Raw genomic sequence first — 24,127 nt, 5'->3', positions numbered from 1 at the left:
GGGAGACGGATGTGCAGTTACAAGCGGCGCCCACTATAGCTTGACAGCCAAGCACCGTAGGCAAGGACTTCCGGCCGGCGGAAGCCGCTGCATACACAGATGACTGCTGATCGGCGGGGGTGCCGCGTGCGGGACCCCGGCCGATCATACATTTATGCCCTATCCTATGGATAGGGATTCAATGTCAAAGTAGAGGACAACCCAAGTCCTCTGACATTCAATGAACCAGTTTTAAGCAGTGCCTTATTATATGAAAAATAGGGGGAGGGGAGGAGAGAAAAATTTAAGAGCAAAGAGGAAGTATAGACGGTAGATAGTAACGTCTACCTCTCAGTGTCTAAGAAGTATAGATTATGAATATATCAAAACAGTAGGAAATTGTGAAACAAGCAGATCCCAATGCAAGTCCCTAACTGGGGGTTGTCTTTACAGGCGTAAGTCAAACTTTCAGTTCTAGGATTCCTATTAGGTGGAACCATGGAATATATAGCGAGCAAAGTAATACTATTACAGTAATATAATGTGAAGTCAACTTAAATGTCATTCTAAGATATGAACAGAGACATTCTATATAGTGGAAGAGTGGCACCTAAAACTCTATTTAGATATATCTAATTATATGCTTAAAGAAATAAGTAAGCATCTGCAAACTGTCTCTCATCAGGGAAGACAAGATTCATTTCAGGAGCTCTTTTGATTGGCAGGTTCCTTTCCCATCTGGCTGCATCAAGTTCCTGATCCATTGAACGCCTTCTGTGACGTGCTGGAACTCTCTGTGGCAATGGTGGAGCAGGTGGCCAATCAGATATATGGATTCTGGGAATGTCCAGGACATCACAGTCTTTCAAAGTATACAATGTTCCATTTTTTCGGACTTGCAGCTGGAAAGGGTACCACAGGAGTACAGCAGGCCATTTTTCCATAGAGCATCAAGTAGTGCTTTCAATACACTTCTTTTAGCAAGTGTCATTCAGGATAGATCTATGAGCAATTGTATGCGTTTTTCATTGAAATCACCAGGACCCAACTCCTCTGCTTTCCTCACAACGGCCTCTTTTACATTGAAAAAAATGTATGTGACAGAAACTGTCCCTTGGACGCTCAGGATCTGGACCATGATTACCTAATGTACGGTGCGCTCTGGCGATCTCCAGCTCCTTATCAATAGAGTCACCAAGGATATTATTAAATAATGTCCATAGTGTTGGCATGATCGCTTGTGCATTGATGCTTTCAGGTATACCCATTATCCAGATATTATTGTGATTTTCTTGGTCATAAATCAAATTAAACAACTTGTTTATTTGCTGGCTGTGAAGATCCAGTTCTTGTTTATGAGCATTTTGATGGCCCACGACTTGTACGACATCAGCTAATAATCTCTGTACCTTGTCAGTAAGCTGTGACAGGATAGAAGTGAGGGGACGTATTTCAGTATTGTATGTGGTCTCCAGCCTCTGAATATATTGCTCCATATCTTCTTTAGTAGGGATAGACGCAATCTGATATACAAATAAGCTATGTTGTTCCCCATATCAGAATAACCTGTGGCTGGGGGGTAAATGTCCCGGTGAAGAAAGCACTGCTCAGTATGTGGACTTTGGTGAGAGTACAGGGAGATTTGTGGAGCTGTTTTCTTGAGGCCTACATTAAGAGAGAAGTTGGTGCAGGACTTACAGACCTGAGCTGTCTGTCATCATGAGGGTTAAGACTGTTTCTTTTTCCACACTGAGGTGAGGCAGTAATAGCTCGGGAGCAGGAAGATAAGACCTTCCATAAGAAACACTGCATACCAGACATGCTGACAGAGGTGGAGGACCTCAGATTAACCTCTGATCTCTTCTTTCTTTGGCATATCGGACATCATGCTTGAGGCTGTAAATTGCTTAGAATTACCCAGGAACACAGTCTGAAGAGAGTGCTCTCAGTGTGTGCGTTCTCTCTATGCTATTTCCAGGCTATGGCCTTCCTGTTGATGTTCAATACGTCCAAAGGCGGCGTTGATTGGGAGCAGGATTGTGTGATTGTGAGTTCTCTGGTGCTTAACCAAATCTGATTTCTGGCCAAAATATTTTCCACATTCTGAACAGGAAAAAGGCTTCTCCCCTGTGTGAGTTCTCTGGTGTATAACAACATCTGATTTCCGGTTAAAACATTTCCCACATTCTGAACAAGAAAATGGCTTCTCTCCTGTGTGGGTTGTTTGGTGGTTATCAAGGTGCACTTTCTGTTTAAAACATTTCCCACATTCTGAGCAAGAAAAAGGCTTCTCCCCTGTGTGAGTTCTCTGATGTCTGATTAAACTTGATTTATTTGTAAAACATTTCCCACATTCCGAACAGGAAAAGGGCTTCTCCCCTGTGTGAGATCTCTGGTGGTTAACCAAATCTGATTTCTGTTTAAAACATTTCCCACATTCTGAACAGGAAAAAGGCTTCTCCCCTGTGTGAGTTCTCTGGTGGTTAACCAAATCTGTTTTCTGTTTAAAACATTTCAAACATTCTGAACAAGAAAATGGCTTCTCTCCTGTGTGGGTTCTCTGGTGGTTATCAAGATGCACTTTCTGTTTAAAACATTTCACACATTCTGAGCAAGAAAAAGGCTTCTCCCCTGTGTGAGTTCTCTGATGTCTGATTAAACTTGATTTATTTGTAAAACATTTCCCACATTCTGAACAATAAAAAGGCTTCTCCCCTGTGTGACTTCTCTGGTGATTAACAAGATTTATTTTCAGGTTAAAACATTTCCCACATTCTGAACAGGAAAAAGGCTTCTCCCCTGTGTGAGTTCTCTGGTGGTTAAGCAAATCTGATTTCTGTTTAAAACATTTCCCACATTCTGAACAGGAAAAAGGCTTCTCCCCTGTGTGAGTTCTCTGATGTCTGATTAAACTTGATTTATTTGTAAAACATTTCCCACATTCTGAACAAGAAAAAGGCTTCTCCCCTGTGTGACTTCTCTGGTGATTAACAAGATTTATTTTCAGGTTAAAACATTTCCCACATTCTGAACAGGAAAAAGGCTTCTCCCCTGTGTGACTTCTCTGGTGATTAACCAAATCTGATTTCTGTTTAAAACATTTCCCACATTCTGAACAGGAAAAAAGCTTCTCCTCTGTGTGAGTTCTCTGATGTCTGATTAAACTTGATTTATTTGTAAAACATTTCCCACATTCTGAACAAGAAAAAGGCTTCTCCCCTGTATGACTTCTCTGGTGATTAACAAGATTTATTTTCAGGTTAAAACATTTCCCACATTCTGAACAGGAAAAAGGCTTCTCCCCTGTGTGAGTTCTCTGGTGATTAACCAAATCTGATTTCTGTTTAAAACATTTCCCACATTCTGAACAAGAAAAAGGCTTCTCCCCTGTGTGACTTCTCTGGTGATTAACAAGATTTGTTTTCTGGTTAAAACATTTCCCACATTCTGAACAGGAAAAAGGCTTCTCCCCTGTGTGAGTTCTCTGGTGATTAACCAAATATGATTTCTGTTTAAAACATTTCCCACATTCTGAACAGGAAAAAGGCTTCTCCCCTGTGTGAGTTCTCTGGTGATTGACCAAATCTGATTTATGGCTAAAACATTTTACACATTCTGAACAAGAAAAAGGCTTCTCTCCTGTGTGAGTTCTCTGATGATTAACCAAAGCTGATTTCTGGATAAAAGATTTTCCACATTCTGAACAGGAAAAATGCTTCTCCCCTGTGTGAGTCATCTGATGTCTGATAAAACTTGAATTATCTGTAAAACATTTTCCACATTCTGAACAGAAAAATGGCTTCTCTCCTGTGTGGGTTGTCTGGTGGATATCAAGATGCACTTTCTGTTTAAAACATTTCCCACAATCTGAGCAAGAAAAAGGCTTCTCCCCTATGTGAGTTCTCTGATGTCTGATTAAACTTGAATTATCTGTGAAACATTTTCCACATTCTGAACAAGAAAATGGCTTCTTCTGTGTGTGACTTCTCTGGTGATTAACAAGATTTGATTTCTGGTTAAAACATTTCCCAAATTTGAAACAAAAAAATCTATTCTCTGCTGTGCGAATGTTTTGATGTTTAACAAAAGACTTTTCAAGGGAAAAACTATTTCCATATTCTGAACATGAAAATGGCTTCTTTGCTTTAGGAGCAATTTGTTTTTTAATGATTATTTTGTGACTTTTATTTTCCTTAGTAGTCGGTAATGAATCAGAAGACAGGACCTGTTTCATAGGATCAGATGACAGATCTTTGCTGTGAAGGGATGATGATAAATCTGGAGAAATGTCATTCATTTCAATTGTATCCTGTGGGATCTCAAGATCATCTGATTTAAAAATTGAAGATGTCAGCTGTTCCTCTGATCTCCTGGTACAGTCATCTGCCAAGAATAAAACCAAGAAACAATCAACCTTACTAACACCAAATCAGATAACAAATGCATTAGCATTTTAGTGTTGCTTGGGTGTACTGGGGTGTCTGTTTATCTGGGGTGCACTTATATAGTGCTAGGCAGCCCTCCTGATCTAATAGTATGGGCAACATCACTAGTCACTCTCCACAAGGACAAACGTTACCCCTTAGACCTCAGTCCAGAGCCTCTCACCAGCCAAATCAGTTCTCATACTTTGCACTGACGAGGGCCAACAGCCCGAAACACCAGGTCTGCAAATTGATATTCATATTGCACGACTCGTTAAAAGGTTGATTGTGACTTGTAGGATTGGTGCTACCAGTAGGTGGCGCTATAGAGTTCAAGTCCTCTTTTTCTCTGAAGAGGCAATTTGCATATTAAATTTCCCAGAAGAGCATTGCATGGCGAATAAGCCTCCTTACCTTGACGAGCCAGAGCTGGTAAGTCACTCTCCACAAGGAGAAACATTACCCCTTAGACCTCAGTCCAGAGCCTCTCATCCATCCAAATCAGTTCTCATACTTTGCACTGACGAGGGCCAACAGCCTGAAACACCGTGTCTGCAAATTGAGATTCTGATTTGGATTTTATCCTAAGTCATATTGCATGACTTGTTAAAGGATTGATTGTGACTTGAAGGATTGCTGCTTCCAATAGGTGGCGCTATAGAGTTCAAGTCCTCTTTTTCTCTGAAGAGGCAATTTGCATATAGGCTAAGCCAGACACTGTGCATCAAACCTGCCTGTGTGACTGGCGTCCTATGCAAGCTTCATCTGTGTGCATCTTTAATACTAGGCAATCACCCCCTCCATGAATTGGTACGAATGTGAGTGGTTGCTCCACCAGTATTTTGCACCTGTGCAGCCCCCACCTTTATCATGGGGGTCTGTGGCATCCTGCTAGTGCATTTGTTATATGATTTTTGTTAGTAAGGCTGTATCTTTTTCTGTGATTTTTTTTTATTTTGCCCTATGTTAGCCGTCATTATTCACCAAGACAATAACAGTTCACTGTCTAATAGAAAACCTCATAGGATGAACCAGTAGAGCGTGGTGTTCAACTGATTGTTCATTCTGCCTCCCAAATATGGAATAAAAAGCCACAAAACAATGTTATGTAGGTGAATAAAATACCAATAAAAACTTCTACTCATCTCACAAAAAACAAGTCCCCACTCAGGTCCATCATCTGTCAGTGGAAAAACAGAGGTTTCCACATTATTAGTGGCTCAAAGACTCTTGAAAAGCAACATGGCTTCCATAAACCAATCCAGCAATATCCACTCTCCCAAAGTCAGATCTCCCCCTCACTTCTGAGCCTTGCAGTGCGCCCAAACCACATTTATCATCCATGTATTTGACATTACTATAGTGAGAAGAACCCACTTAATTGATGGTGTGTGTCTCCTGGAGCACAATCTGGACACTGTGTGTTGGGTAATGAAATTATATATTAGTAATTTTCACTCTCCAACATCCACTGTGTGCTAATTTCCAGAAAAACACTGTGGAGTCAAAATAGTCACTACTCCTATAGATTATTTCACTGAGGGTTATAATTTCCAAAATGGAGTCCCTTTATGGGGATTTCTACTGTTCTGGTTTTCTGCAATTTGGTCACATTAGGGCTTCTGCAAATGGTGGGTCCCATCTCCTGAGATCTGCTCCTGTGACGTCTGCTTCTCTCACCAGGAGCCGCCTTATTCATCCTGCAGGCGGCGCTGGTGATGGAGGAGATGTCAGAACCAGAAGCTCTGGGTGGCGCAGGCTCTGTCCAGCCACTAAGATTAGGGTGCCTGGGACCTGTAGTACCATCCAGTCTGACAGTATGGGTGTGTGCTGTCCAGCTGGAGTAATCTGCTCCCTGCTTCAGCCAACTGGAAAGCATCGCACCCTACTAAAGCTGGAAGCATATTGCCGGAAGCTAAAACACAGCAAAATAGGGCAGCAGTGTTTACCTGCCCAGATCTTCATAACTAAATGCACTACCAGGGTGCAACAAACCCACATAAAGATAGTGCCTGAGGGGCCTGAGGAAAAGGCTGAAATGGATGGGAAAGTGATGAAACAGAATGGGAAGAGCCTGGAGAATGTGCCTGCATGCATTTCTGACTCACATATGGTTTCTGGGAAAAAGTTTGTCGCAGTATTACGCCACTTTTACAGACACACAAGAACAACTACCAAACCTAACCTAAATTGCATTTAACAGGTCAAAAAGGTTAAGAAACAGTTTTTCCTGCACAATCACTTGTATATAAGGTTAAATAAACCAAAGAAACCAAAAAATACCCCTTTTAGCCTTTTTTCACACATAATGTTGTGGCTTTTTTTCGCTTTTTACAATTGGGAGGGTCCTGACTTATACATTTTGTAGGTCCCTCCGTCATACATCATTTTTAGTTCGCTATTCCCCAGCACTTTACAAGCACAGTTAGAAAGTACCAGTAGGTATGTTGATCTTTGACCTGAGAGGCCTCAGGTGGGTCTGTAACATGCGTTTTGGAGGGACAGCTGTTACTTAGACATTTGGGCGGTCCCTCCATCACTTACACTCAGATAGTGGAATAGACATTCAATAGCAGTTTACAATGTGCCCATTGTAGCGTTGGGCTTGACCTCCTCCTCCTCCACCACCACCATGTGATACTGCGGCCCTTAATTCAAATGTTCAGAGGGTCTGCAGTAAGCAGGAAAGCGGAGTTTTGTGAGAGCCCTCGTGTGGCCCTGTAACATACATTTTGAAGTGCCCTCCTCTAGAAATTTTGGAGGTTCCTCTTGTGTACATTTGAGAGTGCCCTCACTTATTCATATTGTAGGGCCCTCACTATTATTTAACTAATTTAAGTGCAGAGACTACAAAGAAAATGGCCAAGAGACATGGAGTACTAGAAGGTAGCAGTGAGTGTGGACTACGACCCTCAGGTCAGCCTACAGTTGCTGTCATGGCTATGCGTGCCAACGGTCCTGGTCGGATCAGTGGACTCATCATCGACCACCTCATCTTCTATTTCATCATCCTTCCCAGTTGATATTGTAGGCTGACCTTATGGCAACTGTGTCTCATCATCATCAGCCTCCACCTCTGGAGACAAAAAATGACGTTCCCCCAAGTGGCTTTCTTCTGGTCGTAGGTCCTCAAATACTTGAGCATCAACGCACGCCACCTCCTCTTGTCCCTCTTCAATGCTGCACGGTAATAGGCCAGAGCCAACCAAAGGATAAGTACCAAACAGGTCCTCGGAGTGGCCAAGCTTGGGGTCATATGTCTCCTGTGACTGATAATGGTGGGAGGAAGGAGAACCAGCTTCAGGATTGGAAGGGCCAGCCTTCTGTGTATCCACAGTAGACTGTGTGGTCGTGGAAGTTTTGGTGCTGCTTGACAAATGCGTAGAGGCCTTGCCTGCTATCCAAGACAGAATCTGCTCTCGCTCTTCTGGCTTCCACACACGTTTACGTTCCAGACTGGGAACTTTTTCCAGGAACATAGTGGATGCATAAAGCTTCTTCTGACCTGACACAGACCACGTCCACGTCCCTTAAAAACAGGTTTTTTTTGGCATTTTTGGTTTTGTTGACAGATTTTCAGATGTTGATGGCACAAGCTAAAGTAGCTGTCACAGGCACAGCCAAAATAGTGAGTCAACCATGACTCAGCCCATAGGGCTAATTTTTACAAAACCTATGCAAATTGTGCAGTGGACAAACCAGGACAGTATTCCTACTCCAGCCTAACTACTATTTGTGATTGGTGGCCCTTGGGATGGTGACTTCCAAAATAGTGGTTAAAATGGCCTGGTGCGTGCATTGTAGGAGGCAGTAGGAAATGTATGGACTACTGCTTTGTGTAGGGCACTCAAAGATTTTTTAAGTGGACTAATATAGACAGAAGGCAGGCTGACACCCCAAAATAGCGGTTAAAATGGGCTGGTGCGTGCTTTTGTAGCAGGTTGTAGGAAATGTTTGGACTACTGCTTTGCGTAGGGCACCAAACGCCTTTTTAAGAGGACTAATGTGGACAGCAGAAGCCAGACTCTGACCCCTAAAACAGCAGGGAAAATAGACTGGTGCTAAAAAAAAAAGGCAGCACAAAATGCTACTTCTGTGTGTGCTGGAAAAATATTGCTTTGCCTCTGAAAAGAGCTGTTTTAAGATGGATACTGAAAGAACACTACCTAATTCCCTCCCTACTAGCTATTTTTGGTGGTATTATGGAGCTAGTGAGCGGCTCCTTTAAACACAGAACTATAGTATACACGGCAGGTAGCCCTTAAAGGGCGTGTGTTTTATCAAGAGGCCTAAACACTCTCCCTAGCAGCCCAGCGATCTCTCCGTAGGCTATTAAAACGCAGGCTCCAGATGCAATGTGCACAAAATGGCGGCGGCAGGGCTTAAATAGACCCTATGATGCTGGGCGGCCAGCCAATCACAGTAATGCGACAACCAAGATGTCTGCGGTATTACTGTGATTAGTTAAGAAGCCCAGAATGTTAAGTGGCTGCAAAGAAGGCGCCAAAACTGCAGGGCGGGACATCCGAATATAGCGAGGCGAGTACACAAATACTCGCAATATAACAAGTAACCCAAATACCGTACTATCCGTGCGAATAGCATATAGTAACGAATACCCTCGCTCATCACTAGTGGTTACTACTCACCTGGGTAGTCAAAAGTAGGAATCTCCTCTTTACACCACTCATCACCCCTCAGATAAGCCTCTGTAGTATTAATATGGGTCAGATCTTCACCCTGAAACAAATATTGTAAAAGTCACAAACAGATGAGAAATCACATCTATGAGCAGCTCTAATCCTGCCATCTCCACCGTTCTCATTACACAAGTATAAAACATAGAATACTGGTGGATAAAACAAGACTGAACACAAGACCTTCACAGCCATCTACACATCATAGGGGAGATCTCATGATACCTCTCCATCTACCTGATGATCCTGAGGAGCATTGGGATCTTCTTGTTTACAGTGATGTTGAAGAAGAGGATGGGAACATCTGTCTGGTGTTGTCCTCTTACTGGATAGATCTGGAGGAAACACATACAGGGACTGAATTCATTCTTTACATACAGATAATTATAGGCCGTGTGTATTTAGTCCTGTCTATTACTTGGTGATGTGAGGGGCTGGGGAACCTCCATCATGATGTCTTTGTACAAATCTTTGTGTCCTTCTAAATACTCCCATTCCTCCATTGAGAAATAGACAGCGACATCTTGACATCTTATAGGAACCTGACACATACAATGATAAGGTCATCTCCCCGATTCTTTCATAGTGTTACTGTATAATGTCCCAGTATTCCCAGCAGTGTCACCTCTCCAGTCAGCAGCTCAATCATCTTGTAGGTGAGTTCTAGGATCTTCTGGTCATTGATCTTCTCATGTATCAGGGGGTGAGATGGAGGCCCAGTGATTAGGCTCAGGGGTCTTCCCCATCCCTCAGACACCGGGTCCTGACAGTGCTCACTAGAGGTTTTCTTCACTACTGTGTAATCCTGGTTATGGAGAGACACATTAATAAATATCACTACAGATATTTCCAGAGTCCTCACCTCTCCAGTTCTGTCCATCTGTTATTCCCATAGATAAGAATGATGTAATGTGACGCCATCAGAATCTCTCACCTCTCCAGTAAGCCGGAAGAGGATCTCTAGGGTGAGGCGTAATATCTTCTCTGCCATCTTGTCTCTGTCCATATCCATCTTTGATGGGTCCATAAGGAAAATTCTCTTAAATAGAAGATCTTCACTGAGAGGATCCGATATTGTAGGGACCTGAATGAGAAGATGATGAGCCGATGTAACATCATAAAAATCCTGTGTAATAATACAATTACTGGATATAATAAGGGGAAACATATGAGGAGATATATTACAGTATTTAGTTTTCTTCTTTACATCTACTAATAAAACCTATATATTTTAGGCCACAGACAACAAGAAGTTTCTTCCTTGGAGTCTGCAGCTGAACACGTTTCTCAAAGACTCATCTTCCATAAAGCTAATTCTCGTCTCATTTACTGACACTGGAATCGGCATTAGCAATACTGCAGGAGATATTTTCATGTGACATGAGAAATAACTACTTCATGAATAGGACGACATCTTCATCTTCTACTACGGCTCTAGAAACATATTTGGCTAGAGTGCTTCACTGACTACATCTCCACCGGTCGTCTATATGAATGTTTCCCGTCTTCCCCGGACTGTAATCTTCTATCACGTTAGATCTCATGTCTGATTCACACACAGAAGTTTGAGGCTTTCACACATGGTAAGGTTTTTAATATTATACAGAGTAGGACTATCCCGAAGGAGTTCACCTTGCCATGGTGGGATAGCTTTCATGCTATTTTTGATCCAAAACAGTGTTGCTAAGAACCCTATTTTATTTAAATGTACTTTGGCTTTTTATTTATTTATTTACAGCATGGTTTATGATCATTTTTCTTTATAATTTTTTTCTGATTTATGGCCATAGTAAACATGCGCCTATGTGCTGCATGGATACCAACTTAAACCAAGCTTAAAATCTGTGTTTTTTCACGGGCACCATAGTGGCCCTGTGGGCTGCTGCTATGGATGATACACCCCTAACTATCCAACTATCATATGGTAAAAATCTCGTAGGTCCTGGATTCATTAGTATCTGCACCAAGAATGGGGCTAAGTGAGTATTTATTAAAGGGAATCCACTCCACCGACTACCCCATAGCTGATTAAAGGGAATCTGTCACTCGCTGGGACTTATCTAACCTCTAATATGGGCATACAGGTGATAGAAATGTGAATCTATGCTTACCTGTATGCCTCATATTAGAGGTCTGTTTGCTGTGAAAAGGCTTTTTATTCAGTGAAGATTCCGATGCTTGCGGGCCGGTGGACAGGAAGAAATGCCCTGTGACGTGCAGTCACCATGTCCAGGTCCCGCGCACTTCACTTTTTACGGAAGGCGCAGTTGTACTGTGTATTATGCAGTCATATGCAGGGATCTTGTGCACTGGCGAATCACGGCAACTTCCCGGCGCCTGGGCTCAAGATCCCTTCAGTACTATAACTGCATAGTACACAGTACAAGTTCATCACTACCGTAAAAAGCACGCAGTCGCGGGATCTGGACATGGTGACTGCACGTCACAGGGCACTGTGACGTGCAGGGGAGGTGGGAAATATTTTAATTAACACAGTAGGTGGGGATTTCTTCCCTTCCCCCAGCCAGCAAGCATTGGAATCTTCACTGAATAATAAAAAGCCATTTCACAGCAAACAGACCTCTAATATGAGGCATAAAGGTATGTATAGATTCACATTTATATCACTTGCATGCCAATATTAGAGGTCAGATAAGTCCCAGGGGGCGATAGATTCCCTTTAATCAGCCGTGGGGTAATCATAAAACCAGATATGTATCAAGGCATTGTAAGGGGGCTAATGGTTGCGTAGTCGATGGGAGGTATGTGTCACAGAGATGGCTGGTCTCTGTGATGTAACCCGGATTGTTTCTCTAGGGCACATAAGCACTAAGAGGATGGTTTGGTGCACCTGGGAGCCGGGTTATGGGTAGCTAGGAGAGAATGGGCAGGTCCAGCTACCCACATACCGCTCCACTGGGTGTGGTTAACAGCCTATAAAATGAAGGCTGTTGTTTGGCACATGGTCTGTGTGTTTGGAGGGAGAAGGCCTCCTGTGTATGTTTGTCTTCAGACCAAACCAGGACACTGGACGCTACCCCAGCTTGTGTGCCACACAGGCCTGGCTGAGCAGAGACCTGCTAAGGACATTTACTTTGTTTGCCTGATCTAAAGGCTATTTGCTTTTCTGTTTGGCTTCTGGGTTTATGAAGCAATAAACCCACATGATACTTTTCAAGAAATATGCCTCATGTTATCCTCCCGTCGCATCCAAGTGAGTAAACCCCTACAATATCTATAAAGGAAAGGGTATGATACTCAGAGAATGTTTCAATAATCCGCCTCAAAGCATTTCCCCAACAGGTTCATCAGGAGACTTAATTCAGGGATGTTAATTCATGATGTTCAGCATAGTGTGCCTAATAGCCAGGTGCCCATGTATAAATATCCCAATTCATCCAAAACCCCTCCCAGACTAGGAGGCCCATTCCCATTCCTAGAGGTGAATTGTCACAGGATATACAGAATAGAGTCTGTCTACAATAATGTACTGCACCTGCGCTACTTCTCATGAGCTAGAGGTTCGATAATGTCCATCCCCTAGTGTGCATGTCCAGAAGTGACGTGCTTTACACTGAAACGCCAGATAAACTGATTGCCGCCGCGCCACTCGTACCTGTGACTGCGCATGCCCGTAGTTATCATTCCACACTGGAGCGCATCTAGGATCATTGTCACATGCCCAGATGTCTACGTTCCATGCCGGAGTGCATATGGTATTGGATTGCATTCCACCAAATGAAAAATCCTCTCTCTGAGATCAGCGTCATGGGAGACTAAAAACAAGTATTGCACATCCTCCCATCATGCAATAGGCACGTAGATCTACTTTATCACTACAAAAAATATGGAATGGTGGCCCACAGTAAATTCCTAAATGGTCATATTTGACCCCTTTTGCATAATTAGAGATACACAAGGATCACCACACTTGCTAGTTACTTAATAGTATAAGTGGAAATAATTCTGATATAGAAGCTCAGATATCTCAATGAAGTACAACAATATGTGAACCTCATTCACAGGAAGATGTTTTCTGACAAAACTGAGAAGAGCATTTATGTTCTTATTGCTTAGCAATGGTTTTAGTCTTGGAACTCTGCCATGCAGGTAATTTTTGCCCAGTGTCTTTCTTATGGTGGAGTCTTGAACACTGACCTTAACTGAGACAAGTGAGGCCTGCAATTCTTTGGATGTTGTTGTGGGGTCTTTTGTGACCTCTTGGATGAGCGGCCGCTGCGCTCTTAGAGTAATTTTGGTGGGCCGGCCACTCCTGGGAAGGTTGACCACTGTTTCATGCTTTTGCCATTTGTGGATAATGGCTCTCACTGTGGTTCGCTGGAGTCCTAAAGCTTTAGAAATGGCTTTATAACCTTTTCCAGATTGATCGATCTCAATTACTTTTTTCTCATTTGTTCTTGAATTTATTTGGATCGCGGAATGATGTCTAGCTTTTGAGCATCTTTTGGTCTACCTCACTTTGTCAAGCAATTCCTATTAAAGTATTTTCTTGAACAGGTGTGGCAGGAATCAGGCCTGAGTGTGGCTAGGGAAATTTAACTCAGGTTCCCAAAGATGTTATAAACCACAGTTAATTTAGGTTTTAAGTGGGGCATGAGTGGGGCCTTTTTTACACAGGGCCCTGGAGCTTTGGATTTCTTTTTCCCTTAATAATAAAATACCTTCATTTAAAAATGGCTTTTTGTGTTTACTTGTGTTATCTTTGTCTAATATTTACATCTGATGATCTGAAACATTTAGGTGTGACAAATATGCAAAAGAATAAGAAATCAGGACGGGGCAAACACTTTGTTTTACACAACTGTATCTCAGAATGTTAGATGCTTCTGACCGCAAAGAGCATGACTGAAAAGTAGACCTGTTATGATCTTTTGATAAACCTATATTTCTATACCTAAGGATTCAAATCTCTATTAATGAACACACTGAATATATACATAATGGATAAACAATATACTTATTACAAAAATTAGTATAAGAATTATACAAACCTCCCATACTTGTGCCGTTCCATCGGTGTCAGCACTTGTGTTCCCGGGGCTCAGGTCAGGCTGTTTCGCCATGTGAGCCCAATCAGCGCTGGCGTCACATTTAACGAGGCCAAACATCAGGAATGACAAAGCATTGTCCAAGTAGTGGACAACCCCTTTAAGAATCGAGAGCAGAAGAAAATACAGCTTCAATGATCCTCTAAAAACATTGCTTTATTGAGTAAATATAAAAAATCTGAGATAACAGCATGGATGTTACGACCTCTAGAGGGGGAAATATTTTCTAGCAGACACGTTTCAGACAGTAAGGTCTTTAGTCATTGAAGCTGGATTTTTTTCTGCTCTCGATTCGTATTCCTGCTGGTTTCCTGAGCTTTGGATTCCTCAATGGGTGAGCTGACTTATTTTGTTTTTTTTTCTTAGTAACCCCTTTAAGAAGATACAATTTTCGGTTAAAACATTTCCAAAATTCTGAACATGAAAAAGGATTTTCACCTGTGTGGCTTCTCTGATGTTTATTAAGAATTGATTTCCGTGTAAAACATTTCCCACATTAAGAACATGAAAAAGGCTTCTCCCCTGTGTGAATTCTTTGGTGACTCAAAAGAGATGATTTCGTCACAAAACATTTCCCACATTCTGAACAGGAAAAAGGTTTCTCCCCTGTGTGAGTTCTCTGATGTCTATCAAGATGCGCTTTCCGGTTAAAACATTTCCCACATTCTGAACAGGAAAAAGGCTTCTCCCCTGTGTGAGTTCTCTGATGTGTATAAAGCGCCGATTCCTGTTTAAAACATTTTCCACATTCTGAACAGGAAAAAGGCTTCTCCCCTGTGTGGGTTCTCTGGTGATTAACCAAAACCGGTTTATGTTTAAAACTTTTCCCACATTCTGGACATGAAAATGGCTTCTCCCCTGTGTGAGTTCTCTGGTGATTAACCAAAACCGGTTTATGTTTAAAACTTTTCCCACATTCTGGACATGAAAATGGCTTCTCCCCTGTGTGAGCTCTCTGGTGTCTAACCAAAACTGATTTTAGGTTAAAACATTTTCCACATTCTGAACAAGAAAAAGGTTTCTCCCCTGTGTGGGTTCTCTGATGATTAACAAGCTCTGATTTGTAGTTAAAACCATTCCCACATTCTGAACAAGAAAAAGGCCTCTCCCCTGTGTGGGTTCTCTGATGTATAACAAGCTCTGATTTGTAGTTAAAACCAGTACCACATTCTGAACAGAAAAAAGGCTTCTCCCCTGTGTGGGTTCTCTGGTGCATAACTAAAGCTGATTTTTGGTTAAAACATTTCCCACATTCTGAACAGGAAAAAGGCTTCTCCCCTGTGTGAGTTCTCTGGTGAGTAATCAAAACTGATTTATGGTTAAAACATTTCCCACATTCCGAACATGAAAAAGGCCTCTCCCCTGTGTGGGTTCTCTGATGTATAACAAGCTCTGATTTGTAGCTAAAACCATTCCCACATTCTGAACAAGAAAAAGGCTTCTCCCCTGTGTGGGTTCTCTGGTGCATAACTAAAGCTGATTTTGGATTAAAACATTTCCCACATTCTGAACAGGAAAAAGGCTTCTCCCCTGTGTGAGTTCTCTGGTGATTAATCAAAACTGATTTATAGTTAAAAGATTTCCCACATTCTGAACATGAAAAAGGCTTCTCTCCTGTGTGGGTTCTCTGGTGCATAACTAAAGCTGATTTTTGGTTAAAACATTTCCCACATTCTGAACATGAAAAAGGCTTCTCCCCTGTGTGGGTTCTCTGATGTATAACAAGCTCTGATTTGTAGTTAAAACCATTCCCACATTCTGAACAGGAAAAAGGTTTCTCCCCTGTGTGATTTCTCTGCCTCACAAGATCTGATCTGGGATTTTTTTCTTGTTTAAGAAGAGTATTTCTATATTCTGAAGGTGAAAATGTCTTCTTTGCTTTAGGAGCAGTTTGTTTTTTAATGCTTATTTTGTAACTTTGATTTTCCTTAGTAGTCGCTAATGTATCAGAAGACAGGACCTGTTTCAAAGGATTAGATGATTGATCTTTGCTGTGATGGGATGATGTTATATCTGGAGTAATGGCATTTATTTCAATTGTATCTTGTGGGATCTCAACCTCATGTGATTTAAAAGATGTCAGTTGTCCTTCTGATCTCCTGGTACAGTCATCTGCCAAGAATAAAATTAAGTATTGTTTTTGAATAAAATATTCTTACATTTTTTCACATTTTTACTTAGTGTCTGTAAAAATGGCAAGTTACGTAAAAAAAAAGAATTATTCACCAAGTCAATGACAGTTCACAGTCTAAAAGGCTGTGCCCAAACCACATTTAGAACCCACTTAATTTATCTGGGCACTGTGTGTTGGGTAATGAAATGGAATGTTTGCAATTTTCACTCTCCAACATCCACTGCGTGCTAATTTCCGGAAAGTGCCTGTGGAATCAAAATATTCCCTACTCCTATAGATTAATTACCTGAAGGTTATAATTTCCAAGATGGAGTCACTTTATGGGGATTTCTACTGCTCTGGTTTTCTTTCATTTTGTCATATCAAGGTTTCTTAAAATCGTGTGTCCCATTTTTTCTGGGATCTGCTCCTGCAACGTCTAATTCTGTCAGCAGGAGCCTTATTCATTCTGCAGGCATCACTGGTGATGGAGGAGACGTTGGAACCAGAAGCTCTGGGCGGTGCAGGCTCTGTCCAGCCATTAAGATTAGGGTTGCTGGGACAAGTAGTATCATCCAGTTTGGCAGTATGGGTGTGCGTGCTGTCCAGCTGGAGTAATCTGCTCCCTCCTTCAGAGAACTGGAAAGCACCGCACCCTACTAAAGCTGGAAGCATATTGCCGGAAGCTGCCAGATACAGCCTTGTTCTCCTCTGGTTCAGTCCCCTGTGCTCAGCTCCCGGCTTGTGTATTTGTTTCCTGTTGTGACCTCGGCCTGTTTACTGACTACTCGTTTCTTCTGATTTTGTATTTTCTCTGCCCTCCTGGTTCTGACCCGGCTAACGGACTATTCTTCTTCCCATCTCACACCACAGAACAGCAGGTAACACCGTGGCCCAAGCCTACGGGCCTCTGTGTAAGTCCAGATCCATGTAGAGGGGTTAAAGAGAATCTGTCACCCCCTGGGAGATTTGAGACCTATAATATGGGCATACAAGGTTATAGAAAAGTAGATCTATACATGCCTGTATGGCCCATACTAGAGGTCTGCTTGCAGTGAAATGGAGTTTTATAAAATCCCCTCTCACATGCTTGGCGTCCCCCGGACGCCAAGAAGTCCCCGCCTATCTGCTTATTTAGCATGTTCCCCACCTCCCCTGCACGTCACAGGGACCTGTGACATGCACTGATCTAACTAATTTCCCACGCATGTGCAATGCGATGCTCACATCGGGAGTGCTTTGTTTCCTCCCGGCCTGTTTGTCTCTGCAATGCTCCGCAGTGTTCTGGTGTGCAGGCTCCCCGGTGCAGCCTCCCCGGTGCACCAGAACACTGCGGAACAGTGCAGAGACAAACAGGCCGGGAGGAAACAAAGCGCTCCTGATGTGAGCGTCGCAACGCGCATGTGCAGGAACTGAGTGACAAGAGAGCACGTCACAGGGCCCTGTGACGTGCAGGGGAGGGGGGGGGGGACATGCTAAATAAGCATATAGGCGGGAATTTATAGACTAACTAAAGAGATAGGTGGGGATTTCTTTGTGTCCGGGGGACGCCAAGCATGTGAAGACAGACTTTATAAAACTCCATTTCACTGCAAGCAGACCTCTACTATGGGCCACACAGGCATGTATAGATTTACTTTTCTATAACCTGTATGCCCATATTAGGGGTCTCAAATCTCACAGGGGATGACAGATTCCCTTTAAAGAAGTTAAAAGGGTGATGGGCAAAACTGTGACTATAGACCATAACACATCTACTGAAGAACTGAAGAAATCAAGCTGAACAGGCTTCTTTAGTAAAAAAATGAGTAAATGGTGGTGAAACCTCTCTGTAGTAATTAGAGTATGGGGCTCGGTGGCTCTTGGCAATCTAAATTATCGCTAAGTGCCAATATTTTCAGATCAGATGAGTTTCAAGAAGAAATATTAGACATTTTAAATGAACTTTTTATAATTGTGCAGAGCTGAGGTGTCTTATATTTAGACCTCGGGCATTAGGAAGACGTAATGGAGACCATTTTTTTTAAAGACTATCAGGGACTTGCAGATTCACATAAGTGAGGCCGGCCGATCCCACCACAATCAAACTATTATACAGAATAAACCTATAAATAAAGACATAAAAAATATGTTACATCCTCAACAAGAACATATGTATGAGGGGAGAACTCCAACATTAACTTACACTTATTTATGGTGGACCATTGGAGCTACAATAACCTGATCAGAAGAGTAGAGAAAGTATTAGCGCCCCCATTTCAGGAGAGATTGTGCAGTAATCTGAATTCCTTAGGATTGAAAACATAATGGAATTTATGACGTGAAGTGAATCAATGAACATACCAGGGCTCGAGTCATGCCGACACATTCATGCAGGTGTAAATATTACAATATATTACAGCTATCAGCCTCGCACAGCTTAGAGATACAGGTGCTTCTCAATAAATTAGAATATCATCAAAAAGTTAATTTATTTCAGTTCTTCAATATAAAAAGTGAAACTCATATATTATATAGAGTCATTACAAACAGAGATCTATTTCAAGTGTTTATTTTGGTTAATGTTGATGATTATGGCTTACAGCCAATGAAAACACAAAAGTCATTATCTTAGTAAATTAGAATAATTAACAAAAAACACCTGCAAAGGCTTCCTATGCGTTTAAAAAGGTCCCTTAGTCTGTTTCAGTAGGCTCTACAATCATGAGGAAAACTGCTGACTTGACAGGTGTCTAGAAGGCAGTCATTGACACACTCCACAAGGAGGGTAAGCCACAAAAGGTCATTGCTAAAGAAGCTGGCTGTTGAGTGGAAGGAAAAAGTGTGGTAGAAAAAGGTGCACAACCAACTGGGATAACTGCGGCCTTGAAAAGATTGTTAAGAAAAGGCCATTCAAAAATTTGGGGGGAGATTCATAAGAAGTGGACTGCTGCTGGAGTCATTGCTTCAAGAGCCACCACACACAGAAGTATCCAGGATATGTGTTACAAGTGTCGCATTCCTTGTGTCAAGCCACTCATGACCAACATACAACGCCAGAAGCGTCTTACCTGGGCCAAGGAGAAAAAGACCTGGACTGTTACTCAGTGGTCCAAGGTCTTGTTTTCAGATGAAAGTAAATTTTGCATTTCATTTGGAAATCAAGGTCCCAGAGTCTGGAGGAAGAGTGGAGAGGCACAAAATCCAAGCTGCTTGAGGTCTAGTGTGAAGTTTCCACAATTCATGATGGTTTGGGAGCCATGTCTTCTGGTGGTGTAGGTCCACTATGTTTTATCAAGACCAAAGTCAGCGCAGCCGTCTACCATGAAATTTTAGAGCACTTCATGTTTCTCTCTGCCAACAAGCTTTTTTGAGATGGATATTTTATTCTCCAGCAGGACTTGGCCCCTGTCCACACTGCCAAAAGTACCAATACCTGGTTTAAAAACAACGGTATCACTGTGCTTGATTGGCCAGAAACTCGCCTGACCTTAACCCAATAGAGAATCTATGCGGTACTGTCAAAAGGAAGACGAGAGACACCAGACCCAACAATGCAGACGAGCTGAAGGCTGTTATCAAAGCAACCTGGGCTTCCATAACACCTCAGCAGTGCCACAGGCTGATCGCCTCCATGCCGCGCAGCATTGATGCAGTAATTGATGCAGAAGGAGCCCCGACCAAGTATTGAGTGCATTTACTGAACATACATTTCGGTAGGCCAATATTTGGGATTTTAAAAACATTTTTCAAGCTGGTGTTATAAAGTATTCTAATTTACTGAGATAATTACTTTTGTGTTTTTATTGTCTGTAAGCCATAATCATCAACATTAACAGAAATAAACACTTGAAATAAATCACTGTGTGTAATGACTCTATATAATATAGGAGTTTCACTTTTTTGAAGAACTGAAATAAATTAACTTTTTGATGATATTCTAATTTATTGAGAAGCATCTGTATATCATGGCACAGGTGTAATGCTTTTTGCATAGTTAATCGCGATCCTGTATGAAGTTAGTCGGTTTTAAAAGAAATTGAAAAGTCAGGATAAAGGGAAACTCTGGTGTTATTGTACAGAAATTCACACTCAGCCTCACTGCACATTTAATGCTGTCGATCATAAAAGTGACGTTCGGCCAGAAAGTTTGGACCTGGTCTTGTAGGGACCATATGAGAACATTCAGCAGCACAGAAGGGAGAGAAGGTAGATTCATCCAATAAGATATCAGGGATCTAGGAAGCCAACAGCATCATTACCCTCCACTTTCTCTTACAGGCCCATCATAATATTTTTCTTCAAGTAATTTTCTGGCTTTGTGGTTTACAGATCTGGGCAGGTAACGTCTCCTAATCACAGGGAGTAGGTGGATCCTCCAGGTTGTAAGTTCTATGGAAAAGGGTTTCAATGCCCAAAATCATTTGAACAGTTTTGGGTGGAAGAGAATGTTGTGGTCTGGAGGCAAAATGGTGATCACACTATTATGATACAGCTGAACTAAACAACCGATAAAGCAGCCACAGCCGGTGACTGAGAAGAATCTGTGACTTCTCTGCTTTTAGTGGTTACTACTCACCTGGGTAGTCATATGTAGGAATCTCCTCTTTACACCGCTCATCACCCCTCACATATGCCTCTGTAGTATTAATATGGGCCAGATCTTCACCCTGAAACAAATATTGTAAAAGTCACAAACAGATGAGAAGTCACATCTATGATCAGATCTAATCCTGCCATCTCCACCGTTCTCATTACACAAATAGAAAACACATAATACTGGTGGATAAAACAAGACTGAGCACAAGATCTTCACAGCCGTCTACACATCATAGGGGAAATCTCATGACACCTTCTCTCCATCTACCTGATGATCCTGAGGAACACTGGGGTCTTCTTGTTTGCAGTCCTGTGGAAGAAGAGGATGGGGACATCTGTCTGGTGTTGTCCTCTTACTGGATAGATCTGGAGGAAACACATACAGGGACTGAATTCATTCTTTACATACAGATAATTATAGGTCGTGTGTATTTAGTCCTGTCTATTACCTGGTGATGTGAGGGGCTGGGGAACCTCCATCATGACGTCTTTGTACAAATCTTTGTGTCCTTCTAAATACTCCCACTCTTCCATGGAGAAATAGACAGTGACATCCTGACACCTTATAGGAACCTGACACATACAATGATACAGTCATCCCCCCGATCCTTTCATTGTGTTACTGTATAATATCCCAGTATTCCCAGCAGTGTCACCTCTCCAGTCAGCAGCTCAATCATCTTGTAGGTGAGTTCTAGGATCTTCTGGTCATTGATGACCTCATGTATCAAGGCTTGAGATGGAGGCACTGTGAATGGGCTCAGGGGTCTTCCCCATCCCTCAGACATATGGACCTGACGGTGCTCACTAGAGGTTTTCTTCACTACTGTGTAATCCTGGTTATGGAGAGACACATTAATAAATCTTACTACAGACATTTCCAGAGTCCTCACCTCTCCAGTTCTGTCCATCTGTTATTCCCATAGATAAGAATGATGTAATGTGACATCATCAGAATCTCTCACCTCTCCAGTAAGCCGGAAGAGGATCTCTAGGGTGAGGTGTAATATCCTCTCCATCATCTGGTCTCTGTCCAAATCCACCTTTGATGATTCCATAAGGAAAATTCTCTTTAATAGATCTTCACTGAGAGGATCTGATATTGTAGGGACCTGAATGAGAAGATGATGAGCCGATGTAACATCATAAAAATCCTGTGTAATAATACAATTACTGGAGATAATAAAGGAAAACATATGAGGAGATATATTATTTTACAGTATTTAGTTTTTTCTTTACACCTAGTAATAAAACCTATATATTTTAGGCCACAGACAACAAGCAGTTTCTTCCTTGGAGTCTGTAGCTGAACTAGTTTCTCAAAGACTCATCTTCCACAAAGCTAATTCTCAGCTCATTTATCGACACTGGAATCGGCATTAGCAATACTGCAGGAGATATTCATTACACGTGACATGAGGAATAACTACTTCATGATGAGGACGACATCTTCATCTTCTACTACGGCTCCAGAAACATATTTGGCTAGAGTGCTTCACTGACTACATCTCCACCGGTCGTCTATATGAATGTTTCCCATCTTCCCTGGACAGTAATCTTCTATCACTTTAGATCTCATGTCTGATTCACACACAGAAGTTTGAGGCTTTGACACATGGTAAGGTTTTTTAATATTATACAGAGTAGGACTATCCCGAATGGGTTCACCTTGCCATGGTGGGATAGCTTTCATGCTATTTTTGATCAAAAACAGACAGCCGGGGGGAGGGAGCCGCCTGAAAAATGCTTGAGTTTCCCATAGACTTACATTGGGCTCGTTGCTCGGGTTGAGCACCCGAGTATTCCAATGTGCTCAACCCGAGTATCGAGCACCCGAGCATTTTAGTGCTCGCCCATCACTAGTTCTGAGTTTAAATCCCTGGTGCAGAAAAAATAAACTTTTATTTTTTAAATGATGTTGGCGAGCACACAAACTTCACTGATGCTTGGCTTTGATATCTGACTTTTCTCACACATCAGAATAAGAATCACAATTACTAAGTATTATCATGGTTAATCTCATAAGCCAAGAAAAACCTGTAGGGACACTGAACTTTTTATTATTATTATTATTATTATTATTACTACTATTATCCTTTCAAACCAAAACTATGTTACACAGATGCCTTACCATTAAACTGTAGGTTCATTATCTGATTATTTAGGTAGTGATATATAATTATAATAATTACATAGCAAAAGTAAATTGGGAGTTTGCAGCCTGTTCTTGGGTGGATGGAAAGAAAAATTGACAATAAAGAAATGTTATCGTTAGACCCCTTTAAGAAATTATGCAAATGAACACTCACTTGGAAATAGATATGTAGTAAATTAGTGCCTCCCAATTTACTTTGGCTATGTAATTTACCATGCAAATAGACAGCTTGTCTGAAACTCTTAACACGTCACGATGACAATCAAAATGTCAGATATTTAAAAGTAAAACACCCCTGTAGTTTGTGTGCTAAATAGGGATAGTTAAAAAAAAAACTAATAATAATAAAAATAATATTTCTATTGGGATTTGAACTGTGACACTTTAGTTTCAGAGGCTGATGCCTTACCATTGAGCTATCCAGGCAAGTGATAGTAACTGGCAGCTTTTCAACCATGAAACTACTCAGGGTGACTAAAAGTCATTGTGATTCTGATGTTTGAAGAAAGTCACACATCAGACTCACACATCAAAATCAAACATCATTTGAATTGGTCTTGCTTGCAGTCTGTGCATAAGTCCCAATGAGTTTCAATCAGATTTGCACTGAAAATTATAAAACCAAATGGAACTCCTAGGTTTCTTCAACTGAGTTAATAGCTCAGTGGTTAGTGCACTGGTGTCTGGATACAGAATTTTAGGTTCAAATCCCATCAGCGAACAGTGACTTTTTTTTTATTATTATTACAGTTGTAAAAGTCACTTATCAAAGTCACTAGTCAGAAACACTAGTCAGACAGGGTATTTAGCCTCAAACTGACATCATTATGATGTTTGATTTTGATATCTGATCATGTCCTAAAATGGACACTGTACTCCTGTGACCGTGTTAACCCCTCTAGTTGCTGGATGCTTCTGGAGCACAACACTACCTGTCTCTTGTGCTTTTGTTACTGCTAATAGTTGCTGAATGCTTTTAAAGGAACAGCACTACTTCTGCATGTCACACTGCAACAGCACTACTTCTGCATGTCACAACGGGCATTGCAGAAAATGACCTTGGTGGATGACGTTCAGGCATTCCTAGTTTGAAAGGGTCGCTGAGATGGAGA

At 41.7% G+C, this 24,127-nt stretch overlaps 2 protein-coding genes and 1 pseudogene across 3 annotated transcripts in view; 1 reads left to right on the top strand and 2 right to left on the bottom strand.

Moving 5' to 3' along the window:
* LOC141182572 (uncharacterized) overlaps positions 1–24,127 on the top strand; it is a 449,915-nt pseudogene that overhangs the window by 354,891 nt on the left and 70,897 nt on the right.
* LOC141182573 (uncharacterized) overlaps positions 1–24,127 on the bottom strand; it is a 258,948-nt gene that overhangs the window by 216,339 nt on the left and 18,482 nt on the right. The window contains exons 2-7 of one of the 2 annotated variants that reach the window (XM_073660725.1): positions 21,826–21,972; positions 21,517–21,696; positions 21,310–21,433; positions 21,129–21,226; positions 20,841–20,931; positions 14,373–16,281 (exon numbers count right to left, since the gene is read on the bottom strand). In XM_073660725.1, the coding sequence (XP_073516826.1) occupies positions 14,666–16,281; positions 20,841–20,931; positions 21,129–21,226; positions 21,310–21,433; positions 21,517–21,696; positions 21,826–21,918 (2,202 nt within the window). In that variant the 5' untranslated portion in view covers positions 21,919–21,972 and the 3' untranslated portion in view covers positions 14,373–14,665. Of the gene's footprint in view, positions 1–14,372; positions 16,282–20,840; positions 20,932–21,128; positions 21,227–21,309; positions 21,434–21,516; positions 21,697–21,825; positions 21,973–24,127 lie in introns of those variants that run through there. The other variant, XM_073660726.1, reaches the window with a different exon arrangement.
* LOC141182659 (uncharacterized) lies at positions 731–9,634 on the bottom strand. The gene is made up of 4 exons (XM_073660820.1): positions 9,519–9,634; positions 9,338–9,435; positions 9,053–9,143; positions 731–4,362 (listed from the first exon to the last, which is right to left on the bottom strand). Exons 1-4 carry the CDS (start codon positions 9,601–9,603, stop codon positions 1,943–1,945), a joined length of 2,694 nt encoding a protein of 897 aa, XP_073516921.1. The 5' UTR covers positions 9,604–9,634; the 3' UTR covers positions 731–1,942.

This window comes from Phyllobates terribilis, unplaced genomic scaffold, assembly GCF_046119375.1.
Source record: "Phyllobates terribilis strain yellow unplaced genomic scaffold, ASM4611937v1 Scaffold_35__1_contigs__length_13245226, whole genome shotgun sequence".
Lineage (NCBI taxonomy): Eukaryota > Metazoa > Chordata > Amphibia > Anura > Dendrobatidae > Phyllobates > Phyllobates terribilis.
The sequence above is the reverse complement of the archived record's forward strand: the minus strand, read 5'-3'. Positions and strand labels throughout refer to the sequence as shown.

Coding starts and splice junctions, on each gene's coding strand:
- LOC141182659 (XM_073660820.1), bottom strand. CDS start 9,603: ATGGAGGAATGGGAGTATTTAGAAGGACACAAAGATTTGTACAAAGAC. Junction 9,144..9,337: donor ATGCTCCTCAGGATCATCAG/GTAGATGGAGAG, acceptor TATTTGTTTCAG/GGTGAAGATCTGACCCATAT. Junction 4,363..9,052: donor TCCTACTTTTGACTACCCAG/GTGAGTAGTAAC, acceptor TATTCTTGGCAG/ATGACTGTACCAGGAGATCA.